General features: G+C 38.7%; 1 protein-coding gene across 1 annotated transcript in view; it reads left to right on the top strand.

The window, feature by feature from the left end:
• Positions 1-16,533, top strand: part of DSG3 (desmoglein 3) — a 45,035-nt gene that overhangs the window by 26,073 nt on the left and 2,429 nt on the right. Inside the window, 8 exon segments of the mRNA XM_003406751.4 lie at positions 436-621; positions 3,316-3,587; positions 4,400-4,539; positions 5,357-5,584; positions 7,250-7,510; positions 13,860-13,999; positions 14,315-14,378; positions 16,125-16,396. Coding sequence (XP_003406799.3) covers positions 436-621; positions 3,316-3,587; positions 4,400-4,539; positions 5,357-5,584; positions 7,250-7,510; positions 13,860-13,999; positions 14,315-14,378; positions 16,125-16,396 — 1,563 coding nt within the window.

Genomic DNA, 16,533 nt, shown 5'->3' with positions numbered 1-16,533 from the left:
TATTTAAGTTCTCTTTATTTTCCTTAAAAAATAAGCTTTTATAAATATTTTTAAAAAAACAGAAAGGAGACAATATATATCTTTTTTAAAAAACAATATTTTATTGTATTTTTGGTAAAGGTTTACACAGCAGTTCAAGTTCCCATTCAACAATTTCTCCCCACTGTATGAACATTCTCAATATTTCCATTCTTGTTGTCCCAGTTCCATTAATCTAGTTTCCTTGCCTCCTTACATTCTCAGCTGTTTTAAAGTAATTGTTGACCGTCTGGTCTCATACAGATGATTTTTTAAAGGAGCACAGTACTCACCGATGATATTCTTTATTTTGTGGACAACACATATTTTGAGAAGTGATGATTAATACCATTTACAATAAATATAATTCCTTAAGATCTAACACTGAGTCCTGAATTCTGCTTTTCTCCTCCTTAGTATTCAGCACGCATTGAGGAAAATATGTTAAGTTCTGAATTACTTCGATTTCAAGTAATAGACTGGGATGAGGAGTTCACAGATAATTGGCGTGCAGTATATTTCTTTACCTCTGGAAATGAAGGGAATTGGTTTGAAATACAAACTGATCCCAGAACTAATGAAGGCATCCTGAAGGTGGTTAAGGTATGAACTGGTTTCACTTTAGTGGTAAAAAATATTCTACAGTAACCACATCTATAATTGCTACAAATAAACTGAATTTGTTTATTCATAATAATACCACTTCATTACGGGAAACTTGGAAAACACATAAAAGATTTTTTTTTTAATTGCCTCATTAAAGACAACCATTCTTAAAATCTTGGTTTACTTTCTTCCAAGCTTTCATACTTTCTATAGTGAACACAAGCATACATATCTTTTAGATATTTATTAACATTCATGTGTTTAAAGATGTGCACACTTTAAACACAATAAAGTACACTTTTTTTTTTTCTTTTTACTTAATCTCGTTTGCTCTCTACAACTGGATTAAAGTAAGGAAGAGATAAAATGCAGAGAGCTGTGGCTTGTGAAATTGTCAGTTTGTTTTAGATGAATTAGTGATAGTCATCAGGGAAAGAAAGTGCATTTTTTTCCCAGAAAGTGGGAATTTAATATGACTAAATCTGCAGGATGAATTGAGTAAAGCTTCCATTTAACATGCTTGGCTATACAGACTTCCCGTCTGGGTTTACTTAAGGGTATTTATGCCTGGGTATGGTATAGACTAGAAGAAATAACCATTATTTGGAGGCATTTCTTGGTGTGTGACCCTGTACTATATGGGATTTTTTTTTTCTTTAATTCCTTGAGTCCAGTACAGTGACAGCCTATTACATTCACTTAACAAGTGATTGCTGGATTCCTGGATTGCTGGGAGTTGTATAGGCAGTCCTTTATTATTCTGCTTTTCAGAGAGAAGGTTACAGCCATCCTCAATTGTAAGGGTCTTGTTATAAACTCCCAGCAGTGCCCACTACCCGCTACCTCCCATCTTATTTATTTATCAGTGCCATCCAGCATCCCAAACAAGATACCTGGGCTTTATCCTTGAATCATGGCATTTCCTCACAACACGCAGCCAGTCATCAAATTCTCTCCTAGAAATGGTCCTTAAAGTCTGACCCTCCTCCACCTTCTAACTGCCCTCACTCTATCCCGGCCTTACCTCCTCTCTCCTGGGTGACCTCTGATTGATGTATCTACTTCAGTTCGTTCTCACTGTCACTGGTCCACCACCATGCCTTTTCAAAAGTTGGCTCAGTCACTCTTGTCTTTATAACCCTCCCTGGTTCTTTACTGGCTACGAAAGTGGTGCTCAAGCCTGACTGCCCATTCGAATCACCTGGAACTTTTCCTAGAAAGTGGAAATGTATGAACTATTGATTTTGTTGGTCTGTGACAAAGCCCAGGCATCAAAGGGTCTTAAAAGCTCTTCGGGTGACTCTAATATGCAGCTAGCGTTAAAAATCACCTGCAGGCTTTTAAGATGAAGTTCACCCTCCTCAGAATTGTATACAAAACCATGCACCACCATTTGTAGCTAGAACACTTCCTATCACGTTAAATGTCCTTCTGTCTCTCTGGGCCTTTGCAAGGGCTTTCATCTCTGTCCGGATAACTCTTCATCTTCCTTCATAACTCAGCTCAAATGAAAATCTCTCTGAAGATTTAACTAACTCTCCCAAGCAGAAGTATTCACTAACTTTCACACACAAACACTATAATCTGTTCTGTCACTTACGCGTTATATTATAATTACCTGTTTACACATCTTTCTTTTCCACTCCACTGGAACATGCTTTCAAAGACAGTCACCGCGAAGTTAAAATTCAAATCCAGACCTCTTGCCTGAATTAATTTTAGTGACATACAAATGTAACCAAAATGAGCATTTTCTTATCTCATTACCCTCAAAAAATTTACTAGTGAATGGAAAATGCTGTCCTGGGATTCCTCAGGCCTTGGTTAAGGCCACCTTAATATGAACGTCAAACAAATAGTTACCATATGAGACCATTTGAAAGTGGTTCCACAAAGAATTAGTGTACCACCCCCTCAATGACATGTAGATGCCTATTTGCCAACCAAGGTTATTAAGATAGTTTGTCTTTGGCACCCACAAAATTTTAAAGTCAAGAAAGACAGTATTGTACATTTATCCAATGACTATTCTGTGAAAGATCAAAGCTGCCATTTATAGGAATGCATTAGAGGTTGGCAATTTGAAACCACACAGCAGTGCCTAAGGAGAAAGGCCTGGTGATCTGCTTCCATAAAGGTTACACACAAGAAAACTCTATGGAGCAGTTCTACTCTGTAACACATGGGGTCAAAAGGAGTTGGAACAGACTCAACAGCAACCTGTTGGGTATTATGGGCCTTAATTTGTTTGGTCCTCAGAACAATCTGATTAGACAATTTTTTTGTTGTTGTTTCTTCTTTTCCAAAACTAGAAACTCAAGGACCAGAGAAATTGAATACTATCCCAGAAATTGAATCACACAGCTATTAAGTAGTAGAACTATTATTCAAATTTATGTCAATGAATTTGAGGGTTTTTTCTACTATACCACACAGTTTAAAGAGACTAAAATGATATTTTGTTAGTCTAGATCGATGTACCCTGTTTTGTATCAGTTACCAAACTGAAGTCTCATGAGTTAAGAATCCTACAGCTTACTCTCTCAACACTACAATGATTCATAAAGCTGTTGTATTACATAGAAATAAACAGATTCATTTATAATATCTAGCATAGAGTTCTTTTGCCTTCTTCTGGGTTTGCCAGTTTGTATTTTTGTGACCCTTCTGTCCTTCTAACTTTCACTCTAGGCTCTAGATTATGAACAACTGCAAAATGTGCAATTTGGTATTGCCGTCAAAAACAAAGCTGAATTTCACCAATCAATAATCTCTCAGTATCGAGTTCAGTCAACCCCCGTCACAATTCAGGTAGTAAATGTGAGAGAAGGACTTGTATTCCGTCCTGCTTCCAAGACATTCACTGTGCAGAAAGGCATAACTATTAAAAAACTGGTCAATTATGTCCTGGGGACGTATCAAGCCATCGATGAAGACACCAGGAAGGCTGCTACAAATGTCCGGTAAGACGATCTTTACATATTATTCCTTGATGTAGTTTTAATCCATAAGCTTTTAAAAAATAAGGCATAAACTATGATAAACCTACAATACAAAGAGAAACAAAGGTGGCCAAGACAAAAAACTGGATAACAAGAAGAAACATGTAGTTAACTCATTAAAACATACTGTGCTGTAAGCAAGAAAAACATAAGTTAAAGTGGAAATTAAGAGACGATGCTCTAGCCTATCTAGAGAGATCAGGAAAAAATTTCACAGAAACTTCCAATGGACTCTTTAAAAAGAGCGGACATTCACCAAAAGCACATGGTTCAAGTTGATAGATTGAGCAGCATATAAAAATATATGTATGCCTAAAGCTTAAAAGTACTGTGCAAAGCAGTTGCTATTATAAAGAGGAAGCATACAGTTATTATTTTATTTTATTGCACAGAAGGAAAATTGAAAAATCAGGCTAAGACATCATTAAAACCCAAACCAAACCAAACCCAGTGCCCTCAAGTCGATTCTGACTTATAGCGACCCTATAGGACAGAGTAGAACTGCCCCATAGAGTTTCCAAGGAGCGCCTGGCAGATTCGAATTGCTGACCCCTTGGTTAGCAGCCGTAGCACTTAGCCACTATGCCACCAGGGGTTTCCAAGACATAATTAAGGATTATGAAATACTGTTCATCCACGCTAATACATTAATCTGCTGTTTTTTAAAAAAGCATACCTCGATGTCATATATTATACATTAAATATGAGTCATTTTCAGTAAATACGTAACATTCCATATTTGAAAGAATTTTTTTTTTTCTATTATAAAACAGATATGTCATGGGACGTAACAATGGCGGTTTTCTAATTGTTGACTCGAAAACTGCAGAAATCAAATTTATCAGAAACATAGATTGGGATTCTACTTTCATAGTTAACAAGACAATCACAGCTGAGATTCTGGCCATAGATGGTAAGAAACATATTTCAGTCATTTTCAGAGAAATGTTACTTCAGTTATCATCTCTTTGTGAATAAAAACCAAAAACCCCTTGCCGTCAAGTCAATCCCAACTCATAGCAACCTTATAGGACAGAGCAGAACTGCCCCGTAAGGCTTCCAAGGAGGAGCTGGTGGTTTCAAACTGCCAGCCTTTTGGTTAGCAGCCAAACTCTTAACCACTATGCCACTAGGGTTCCTCTTTGTGAATAGATGATTATAAACAGACGATTATGACAAACAAAAAAATACCAAAAGTAATACCACCTCGGAAAACAGCAAAAAGCACTAAGGGAACCAAGAGAAAGGACTCATAAACTCACCACCAAGAGCTTTTATAGTTTTTTATTAGTAGTTTTTAAATTTTTTTCTTCAATAAACTTTTATATCTTGAATAATAAGAATAATTAATGGTTTATCCCAACTACTTTAGCTCAAGTTTTAGAATCAAAAATTTTTCACACCATGCTAGGTTCCCTCAGTACAACACATTTAAGAAAGCCGTTATGTTTGTGTTGGTTTCATTTGTAATCAGTGAGTTCAGCATCTTACAGAGCTTGGCTTCAAGCATATTAAATAACCAATGTGATTAAGCAGAGGCATTAGCCAACATGGTAAATTTACATTTGCTTTTTTACCAGATGTAGAAATAGGATACTATCTTTTCACTTCTGAGAAAAACAAATATAATTTCTCATGGAGAGACACACTGACTTGGCTACATAAAAGAGAAATTTAAAAATTCAATTTGTTCTGTATATTCCTTTAACTCTAAAATGTTATTCTTACAGAAAACACGGGTATGACTTCCACAGGCACCGTTTACGTTCATGTACCCAGTTTTAATGAAAATTGTCCAACCATTGCCCTCGAAAAGACAACAATTTGTAGCTCATCACCTACAGCTGTTGTCTCAGCTAGAGCACTGGACAATAGTAAATATACTGGTCCCTACACCTTTTCGCTGGAGGAGCAACCTTTAAAATTACCAGCTGTGTGGAGTATCACAACACTAAACGGTGAGTAAGAGTAAAGGTGCTTTTATAAATGAAAGTTGCTGCTTCTTTATATTACCCAAAGGATAAGAGAGCTTCTCTGGAAGCAGATTCTTTCCAAGGGTAATTGGAAAAATTATTTGCAATGAGCATGTGGTCCTCACCTTGTGAATTTTTTCTCAGTACGGAAGAGAAAAAGGAATGATACCACCATGTAAACTTTGTTTTTCATGTGAGATCCAATTTTTTTAATATTTTTATATCTTTAAGATGCTTATTTCTACCTACACAGCACACCAAAATATAGATGAAGCAGGCATCAATTTTATTACAAAGCTATTTAGATTTCTAAATACATAAGCTTTTCCAAACTGGGCAGGTTGTGAGCAGACATGCTGCACTGGACAAATTGGCCTGATAAAGATACAAAGGAAGTGGTACTTAGTCTTCCATCCATCAAGGTCTTCAGAGCATGGTTGACTCGAATTCATAAATCCATTTGTGAATGGGAAAGAGCTAATCCATCCTTCCTTTTCTTCCTAAACTTTATCATTGCTAATTTTACATTTCCTATGTTTTCCAGGAATCTCATAGAAGCAAACACTAGACTTAACAAGAATGTCCTGGATTTTATAGTAACTATCAGGCCATGTCTCCAAATCCTCCATAAACTAACACACTTTTCTGTGGCTCTTTTCTGAATCAATCTTGCTTCCTCTCATGAAGATGCTCTATGGTGCCCTTCACTCATAGGTATCAGCTACTGCCAGAGTCACAAAGGGATCTTGTTCCCCATGGCCTTCTTCCCTTAGGCGTTAGAGATCCTGGTATAAGGATTTAGCTCCAAACTATACATTTAGCATTTGGCTGCAACTGGGTTTACCAGATGCATGCCCAATGAAGAGGCTGCTACAGACACATCAGAACGATTTAGGACCTGGCACTAGACATACCTTCTTGGGTGAGGCTGGGCAAGGCAACACTGGTGGGACTGGGCAGACCATGCACAATGTCAAAAGGGCATGGTGAGGTTAAAAAAAAAAAAAAATGATTCAAGAAACACAGTATTAAGGCTAACAAGAGCTGCTGCCGGACTCCCACTTAGAAACAGCAATGTAGCAATGAAGAATGGAGAACTATGATGCGCAGGAGTCAGAAGGGTAGAGGCCATGGCCACAAGGGAGTCCTGCACAATGGGCCCTAAGCTCATGGGATGAGAACAGGAGCAGTTGAGGAAGCAATGGCAAAAGCAGAAACTCAGTCTTAGCAAGTCAGGCATAAAACATGGAGGGAGAGGGAAGGCACACACTCAGAGGGCCACCCAAGAGTCCAGGGTTGACCAGACATACAGCAGAGTGGCTAAGTCCCCAAGAGAGGGGAGCTGATATTCAGATCATGCCATCTCCCAACTTCTTTGGTCAGAAAGTCAGGGTAGAACTGAGTTTTCATAGGGGAGAATAACAGGCCCATCTGGGCAGAGACGAGGACAAGAAGGCAGGTGCAAACAGATTTGCCAAACTGAACCCTTACAACCATCATAACTGCTTCAACGTTATCCTACTATCAGCTCTGCTATTGGTAACAGCGATCTGTAGGACAACTCTAGCTCTGTTAACAAAAATACGTAGTTTAAGAGCAAAATCTGCCTTGTCCAACTGTTGAACTGTATGATTGTTTATCTATCTACAGCTACCTCGGCGATGCTAAGAGCCCAGCAACAGGCGTCTCCTGGGAAGTACAGAATCTCCCTCATAATTACAGACAGAGAGGACAGGCAGTGCGAGACACCGGAGAGCTTTGTTCTGGAAGTCTGTCAGTGTGACAACAGGGCCGTCTGTAGAACTCCTAACACAGAACCAGATCCTGGGCACACATATGGAAAGCAATCGTCAGTGAGGCTGGGGCCTGCTGCCATCGGCCTGATCATCCTTGGCCTTCTGCTGTTGCTGTGTGAGTACACCGCCATTTCATTCTGTTTGTAATGAGGTGTGAGCATTTGAAGAGGTCTTTGTGCTCACTTCCACAAAGTAGGAAGAGCCAGGCGTGCTCTCATTGTTTTATAGGTAAAGTTATGAGGAAATAGCATTTTCAGGAAGAATCAGAAATGTTTAACTTGTCACTTACTAGCAATCTGCATTTATAATACAGCAAATCAAGCCACAGTTTAGACATTTAGAAAACAGCACAAGAGAATCAAGGGGGTGGGAGGAATAAATCAGTAACATCCTCTACGTACTGAAAGTCATGTACCAGTAACCAGTTGCCACTAAGTCAACTCTGACTCATGGCGACCCCGTGTGTGTCAGAGTAGAACTGCACTCCACAGGGTTTGCAATGGCTGATTTTTTCAGAAATACTGGTAGTCCCCAACTTAGGATGTATTCAAGTTACCACGAACCACACTTACAGCCTTCCATTTGTTTTTGTGCATCTTATCATTAGTAATATGTACTATATAAAATGGCATTCACTCACAGATGTTTGATTTTATGATTTACTGTTAAAAACACTGCAGTATAGCAGGTTATGGCCCAGTCTACAATGAAGTCGGTATTGGTGTCAGGACTTAGAAGGCTGGGCAACATTCAGCTCTGATGACATACAACAACTGAACTGCACATAAGTCTGACAGCCCTTATGACTCTGACTTCATTGTTACAACACTGATGCCGACTTCACCGTAGACAAGCCTGTAACGTGATCTTATTCAGCGTGCCGTACCATAAGGAACACCTTAATTTGAAGCCAAGTTGTTCAAGTTTCTCTAACACCTGCACTGGTTATACCCCTAACAATATATCTAGCAAAAGAAGTCATGCCACTGATCAGATTTAGAAAGGCACTGATAATAAAAGTCAATGATAATGAAAACTTGAAAAAAAAAAAATGAGGTATTCAACTTACATCAGAACCAACCCTCGACAGAGTCCTCAGAACGGAACCCTTCATAAGTTGGGGACTACCTGTAGATTGCCAGGCCTTTCTTATGAGATGCCTCTGGGTGGACTCAAACCTCCAATCTTTCAGGTAGCAGCCAAACTCATTAACCCTTTGTACCACCCAGGGATGTGCATGGCCAAAATAATGGCTTTATCTACTCGTGCAGCACCTTCTAAAGTGTCTTCTCAATATGCAATCTCATGAGATGCTAAAATAAAGAGATCCCTGGTCAAATAAATTTAGGGAAAATATTTATAGACTATTACAGGCTTTGAGCTTTAAAATGTTATTAATATATCATAAGCTCTTAAAAATAAACTGTTTAATCAAACATGTCTTCAAAATAGTTCACCACAGGAATACACACCTTCTTTGGGGGTTTCACACTTATCACGACAGTTCCATTTGAACACGTTTAAGGAAACTACATACATATATTATTTCCCAATAAAGTAAAATTTATTTTATTCAATACATAAGTTTCTGAAAAGCTGCGTTTGAATGAAAATCTTGAGAATCAAATCACACTTCGAATGTAATAAAATAGGTCTCAGTTTAAAAGAACTTCTTTGCAAATACCATATAAACAAGAGATCAAAACAAGATAAAAAAAAATTCACAAGCGCTTCCCTAATTTGTTGTAGAATCACAGACTTTTAGAGTTAAAATGAATTTTCATGATGATAAAGTCTATTTACCCTCCATTAAACTTTTTGATTTATGAAAACATGTTAAAATGTAAAATATGAAACATTTTTAAATCTCAGAAAAGTACAGCAAATCACATGACACGCACACGTATAACCATCACTCAGACACAACATGTATTAATGTTCTGCCGTATTTGTTCAGGTCTCCTTAAACGCTACAGCTACAGCTAGTGGCTTCCCACACATACCGTATATTCTCCAGAGGTATTTACTATCTCGAAGTCATCATGCATCATTCAATTTAATAGCTGAAATTGACCCTAAGTTTTAATTGTTCAATATTAGTCAACGTCAACAATAAAGATTTTTCAAAGTACCTATAGGTGAGTCACTATGCTAGCTGCCAGGTCCCTGGGTGACACAAAAAATTTGTGCTCAGCTATTAACCTAAAGGAGCCCTGGTGACCTAGTGGTTAAGCATTTGGCTACTAACCAAGAGGTCGGCAGTTCGCATCCACCAGCCGCTTCTTGGAAACCCAGAGGGCAGTTCTACTCAGTCCTATAGGGTCGCTGTGAGTCAGAATCCACTCGACGGCAATGGGTTTTTTGTTTTACTAACCCAAAGGTTGGCAATTTGAACCCACCCAGCAGCACCCCAGAGGCAAGTCCTGGAGATGTGTTTCCGTAAAGATTACAGCCCAGGAAACCCTACGGAGCAGTTCTACTCTGTTAACAAACACGTGGGGTCACCATGAGTCAGAATCAACTTCACAACAACTTGTGTGTTTTTGTTGTTGCTGCTGTTTTAATGCTAGCTCCCAGCTGAAAGAGAAACTTGATTCTGGTTTTCATGTGGTTCACAGACTACATAAAACTATATGAGAAAAAATTATACCATGCTAAAGCTATAAGTGAAGAAAATACAAAGTACTATGAAGTATTACAGAAGGCTTCGCAGAATAGAAGAATCAGCAAATTGAGTCTTGAAGAATAAGTAGGATATAATAAGTACAAAAGGAGGGAAAGGTGTTTGCAAAAGGTGACAGCATAGTCTTGGGAGGCTAAAGCCAGAGTAAACGAGGGAGAATGAAGGAGACAGCACTGGAGAAGGTGCTGGGGCTCATCTGAAAGGGCTATGTGCACATGCCATGGTGTTCAGACTTTAAGCTATGAGAAAGGGGGGTGTTACTGAAGATATTTGAATAAAAGGCTAGCATGATAGTTGCATTTTAGAAAGATAACTCTGGTACCATTGTGTATTGTAAATTAGAAAGGAAAGTTCGAAATTGTCTTAGGGTTCTCTAAAGAAACAGAACCAGTAATGTATACATGTAGGTCAGGTGACAGGCTGGAGATTCCTACGGTCTTCTGTCCAAAATCTGTAGGTCAGGTGACAGAAAGAAGAGTAAAGGAGTTCTGGCAAAAGGTCTATTTAGAGTCTGGAGGCAGAATACATCCTAGGGAAAACTCCCTTTTTGCTCTTAAAGGTCTTCAACTGATTGGATGAGAACCACCCATGTTATGGAAGAAACTCTGCTGTATTTAAGGACAACTGATTTAGTCACACTTAACTACTTCATAACAGCATTTAGACTAGTGTTTGACCAAACAGCTGGGCACCATAGCCTAACCAGATTGACACAAAAAACTAACCTTCTCAGAAGGTTATTGTAATAGTCCAGGAGAGATGAGGGAGGCCAAATGTAGAACCATGACATGAGACTGGAAAGGAAAGGTTCAGACAAGACATTATGATGGCACAATGGGCTGAAATGGATAGGAAAAGTGCATAAGAAGGCCATATGACACTAAAGTTTCTATGTTTGTCTGTTAGTGATAGCTGAAGTCATTAACTGAAATTGAAAATATTAGTAGAAACACAGAGATGTAGAGCGGCAAAAACAAGTTTGACTTTGAAATGTTCAATCTTGAGGCATGTGGCATGCCCTACAGGTTGCTGCATATTTGGGATTGTGACAGGATAGCAGCCAGATGAAATATACTGTGTTACTCTCACAATAATATTTGCTTCACATGATCCTACCATCTGTAAAATGCCATGTTTTGAATTTTGTATGAAAGAGAATCCACATTTTTCAAGCCAACAGAAATACACTCACACTTTGAAAAAGTTTCATATACATACATAAAAACCAAATACACATTGCTCATACAGTGAAGACAAGATTCGTAAAAGATTATGTCCACCTAAAAATATTGACCATCCAGATGTACACTGATCACCTTTCAAAATGACTTTGTCCACTCACATCTGTAATCCTTTCTACACATCTGATAAAGTCATAGAATGGAGATGGCAGTAAATAAAGGCAGCCTGAAGAAGTGTCAATTATATATTATATTAAATTTTGAAAAACTATATTATGTCCAAACAAAACACCAAACCCATTGCCACCGAGTCAATTCCAACCCATAACGACCCTATAAGACAGAGCAGAACTGCCCCGTAGGGAACCCACAGGGTTTCCAGGGCTATAATCTTTACAGAAGCAGACTGCCACATCTTCCTCCCACAAAGCAACTACTGGATTCAAACCACTGACCTCCTGGTTAGCAGCCAAGCGCTTTAACCACTGCACCACCAGGACTCCTTTAATTATGTCCAATCTATTTTATTTTATACACACAGCCTAATTTTTTCATACCGCCCTGATGGTGCAGTGGTTAAGCATTCAGCTGCTAAACAAAAGGTCGGCTTTTCAAATCCACCAGTGACTCCTTGGAAACCCTATGCGCCAGTTCTACTCTGCCCTATAGGGTCGCTATGAGTCGGAATCAATTCGATGGCAACGGGTATGGGTATATTGACTGCCCTAATTTGCATTTATTTTTGCATAGCAGATGTAGTCCATTCTAACAACACCAGCAAATCCTCATAGCACTACTAATCTTTATCTGAATTAACTCACTTAATCCTAACAACATCCTATGATGTAGATGCTATTCATTGCCCTATTTTATACATGAGTTAATTGAGGCAAGGAAACTCTGGTTGTGTAGTGGTTAAAAGCTCCAGCTGCTAACCAAAAGGTTGGCAATTTGAATCCAGCAGGCGCTCTTTGGAAACCCTATGGAGCATTTCTACTCTGTCCTGTAAGGTTGCTATGAGTCTGAATCGACTGGACAGCAATGGGTTTGGTGTTTGGTTTGGTTTAACTGAGGCAAAGAAAGGTTATATAATCTGTCCAACGTCACATAGCTAGTGAGTGGCAGAACCAAAATTCCAACCATAGAAGTCCAACAACAGGGCCTGTGATTCAAACCCTACACTGAGCTGCCTCCAAGTGGGCAAGTGTCTTAGTCATCTAGTGCTGCTATAACAAATACCACAAGTGGATGGCTTTAACAAACAGAAATTTATTTTCTCACCGTCTATTTGGGAGTAGGCTAGAAGTCCAAATTCAGGGCGTCGGCTCCAGGGGAAGGCTTTCTTTCTCTGTCGGCCTTGTTATCAATCTTCCCCTGGACTAGGAGTTTCTCCATGCAGGGACCCTGGGTCCAAAGGGCACACTCAGCTCCTTGCCCTTCTTTCTTGGTGGTATGGGGTCCCCAACTCTCTGCTTGTTTCCCTTTCATCTCTTGTAAGATAAAAGGTGGTGCAGACCACACCCCAGGGAAACTCCCTTCACATTGGATCAGGTATGTGACCTTAGTAAGGGTGTTACAATGCTACCCTAATCCTCCTTAACCACAGGCAGAGATTATGATTTATAACACATAGGAAAATCACAAAATGGAGGAGAACCACACAATACTGGAAGTCATGGCCTAACCAAGTTGAGACATATTTGGGGGGACACAATTCAACCCATGACAGCAGGGTTCAAACATTAGGATTCAGCCAACACTGGCGGGGGCGGGGGTGGTCAGGAGAGCCACTGATAATAGAACATAGGAAGCATCTGCTTTCAAGAAAAAGTATTTCCCTCTGGGTCCACCAGCATGAGAAATGACACTAATCTTTATTGCCAAGATGGGACTGATATGCACAAAAGGAATGGTAATTACACAGCCAGGAAGCCCCTCCAAGCTAGGAATTCTTCAATCACATTTGAGTGCATTGATGGGCATTTACTAGGTCATTACTCTAGTTGCTGAGGGAATTTCAGGGAGAGTCTTCCAATCAGTTTAGAAATCGGAATTTACTTAAACCATCTCAAAGCATTTAGATTTGTGTTCCTGCTTTGAATCCTTCATAAAATTAAAAACAAGTTTCCAAACAAAAACAATTGCTCTTGCTGGTTAATTACTGTTTACTAAGAGCTCATTGGAAACGCTGGTGGCACAGTGGTTAAGTGCTATGGCTGCTAACCTAAAGGTCCGCAGTTTGAATCTGCCAGGCGCTCCTTGGACACTCTATGGGGCAGTTCTACTCTGTCCTCTAGGGTCACTATGAGTTGGAATCAACTTGATGGCAATGGGTTTGGTTTGGTTTTTTTGGTTTAATTTAAGACAGTATACATGAAACAACAGTCATTTGATTTTTTGCTTTCAGTTTCATAATTATACAAAAACTGTAAGCTTAATTAACCAAATCTTATTTTGAAGATTTTGCCTTAAAGTAAGAATTTTCCATAATTATTTAAAATGCATTTTCGTTGTAATGTTTCCGACAATTGTCATGTCAAATAGTTTCCAAGGGATTCGAATGTTCTGATATTTTGCTTTTTGTTTTATTTCATTACTAGTGATCCCCCTTCTGCTGTTGAGCTGTGACTGTGGAATGGGCGGAAGGAGGGGAGCGATAGGTGGATTTATCCCAGTTCCTGATGGTTCAGACGGTACGATCCATCCGTGGCAAATCGAAGGAGCCCGACCTGAAGACAAAGTGAGTGGCCAGTTTGTTAAAGACCTATTTCAATCACATAGAAAATAATTAAATTTATATTGAGATGGGAAAAGGGGGCAATGGGGGATAAAAACAAGAGACTTCTTGACCCCCACATTAACAGTCAGTGCTGAAATGGATGGACCTTCTTAGAATTTCTAGCTCTTCAGCTTTTATGTCGAAGCATAAAAATGGTCAATCTTGCAAGAATTTGAGCTTCCTCTAATCTCACCGCTTGTAAAGGGCCACAATTCAACTACATTGCTATCAAATCTGATTCACTTTTAAATATATTTTTTTTAACATGGTTTGCAGGAAATCACAAATATTTGTGTGCCACCTATAACGGCCAATGGAGTCGAATTCATGGAAAATTCTGGTAAGTGAATATCCAATTTATTTTTGAAAGCAATAGTGGGTTAAACAAGAAGTATTCAAAAATAACAAATGCTTAAAATATTTTTTAAAAATAATTTGCATGTAACCTTTGCAGGAAAGGTTACCACTGAAATAGGTTGAAAAATCATCTATTATTCAATTCCATGACATATGTCTGGCTTTGATAAGTTAATTTATCCGTTAATGCCACTATTTGTAATATCTGAAGAGTTATTATGCTTTTTCCAAACTTTAATAAACTGATGTATGGCTCTCAGGCAATCAATTACTCATTTTTTAATTAAGAAAGATTTCACACACATATTGTTGTTGGATTGACTCTGACTCATGGCAACCTTAAGTATAACAGAAATAAACATTGCCCAGTCCTGCACCATCAGAAAATATTCTGTTGTGATCCATAAAGTTTTCATTGGCTAATTTTCAGAAGGAGATCACCAGGCCTTCCTTCCTAGTCTGTCTCAGTCTGGAAATTCCACTGAAGCCTGTCCATCATAGGTGACCCTGGTGGTATTTGAAATATTGGTGGCATAACTTCCAGGATCACAGCCATGTGAAAGCCACCACAGTACAACAAAGTGACAGAGAGATGGTAGTTCACACATACAGGAAAATATAACAAACATCTATGTACCTATCACCCAATATTGTCTATTAACATTTGGTCATATTTGCAGTTAGTCTCACATGCAGACATCCTCAGTCCTGTTTTCCTTCTTCCTTCCCCAGAAGTAACACTATTCTGATTTTTATTCAATTACTAATTCTTGTGTCATAATGAGACAAGATCTCTTATGTTACCATATAGATGAATTTGGCTACCTCTTTGGTTTTTACCATGTTGGCTGTTTTTGTTTCTATAAATCACAATGCCACAACTAAGGTGAAAGCCAGAGACAGTAAGAACTGGTGACTAATATTAAGACTTAATTCTATATTAACCAACTGATGGATTTTTAGTGTCCAGTCTGCAAAATCAACATGAATTCTTGCCAAATATGTAACAGGTTGTTTTTGTCAGCTACCCCAATCCTCACCTGCTTCTCCTATTATAATAGCACACAATTACATCAAGACGTATATTCAGAATTCTTTAGAAAACATCACTTTCCATGAAAGCATAATGTAAAGGTAACATGAAGAATAGTCAGGGTTCATTACACTTTCTTGAGGCGCCAAGACACTAAATTAGCCTCTGCTGCTTCACATGATCACATCAGGTGGGTTTCCTCTGTGGCTTCCATATTCAGTCGATATGACTGTTATGCTTAATTACAATTTCTTTTTCCATGACAACAATCAAGCTGTCATGGCAATCAGCTTTCCATGGTTGTTTGCTGAAGACAAAGTGAGTGGCCAGTTTGTTAAAGACCTATTTCAATCACATAGAAAATAAGTTTATATTGAGATAGGAAAAGGGGGCAATGGGGGATAAAAACAACAAGAGACTTGTTTCTCTGGTTTTACTTTTCTATTTCTGGCTGTTGTCACTGAAAATCTATTTCCTCTGCACATTTTGTAATTAATTAATATCTATTCAGAGCTTTTTATCAACTAACATTCCCTTTCTGTTAACTCTCACAAAATAGACAGCAGGGTTCACCTCAAGTCACATAACTGTATTTTCTCCCACTTTCTTTACTTGATAACCACTCATGGGTATCAAAGACCAGCCAAAAAAAAAAAAATCACAGCATGGATGCTTATGGAATTTTCTCCCTTTTAGAAGTTTGTACAAATACATATGCAGGAGGGACAGTGGCAGAAGGAGCTTCAGGAATGGAACTGACCACAAAGCTTGGAGCAGCTACAGGATCCGGGGCCGCTGGCGGGTTTGCAACAGGAACAGTCTGTGGGGCCAGAGCCACTAAGGGATTTGGCACCTGCTCCGCAGGACACTCTGCAACAATGAGAACACGGCATTCCACTGGAGGAACCAATAGGGAACACGCAGAAGGAACAATAAACATGACCTTCTTGGACTCCTACTTTTCCCAGGTAATCTGGTAGAAAGCTTTATGACCTTATTATCTTATTTACCTGGAGTTTTGTTTTTTTTTTACTATACTTCAGTTTTAAGTTTGTTTTTTTTACAGTTCATTAAAATGTAAGAAAAAATAAGTTTTACTTCTGCC

The sequence above is a fragment of the Loxodonta africana genome, chromosome 11, assembly GCF_030014295.1.
Source record: "Loxodonta africana isolate mLoxAfr1 chromosome 11, mLoxAfr1.hap2, whole genome shotgun sequence".
Lineage (NCBI taxonomy): Eukaryota > Metazoa > Chordata > Mammalia > Proboscidea > Elephantidae > Loxodonta > Loxodonta africana.
The sequence above is the reverse complement of the archived record's forward strand: the minus strand, read 5'-3'. Positions and strand labels throughout refer to the sequence as shown.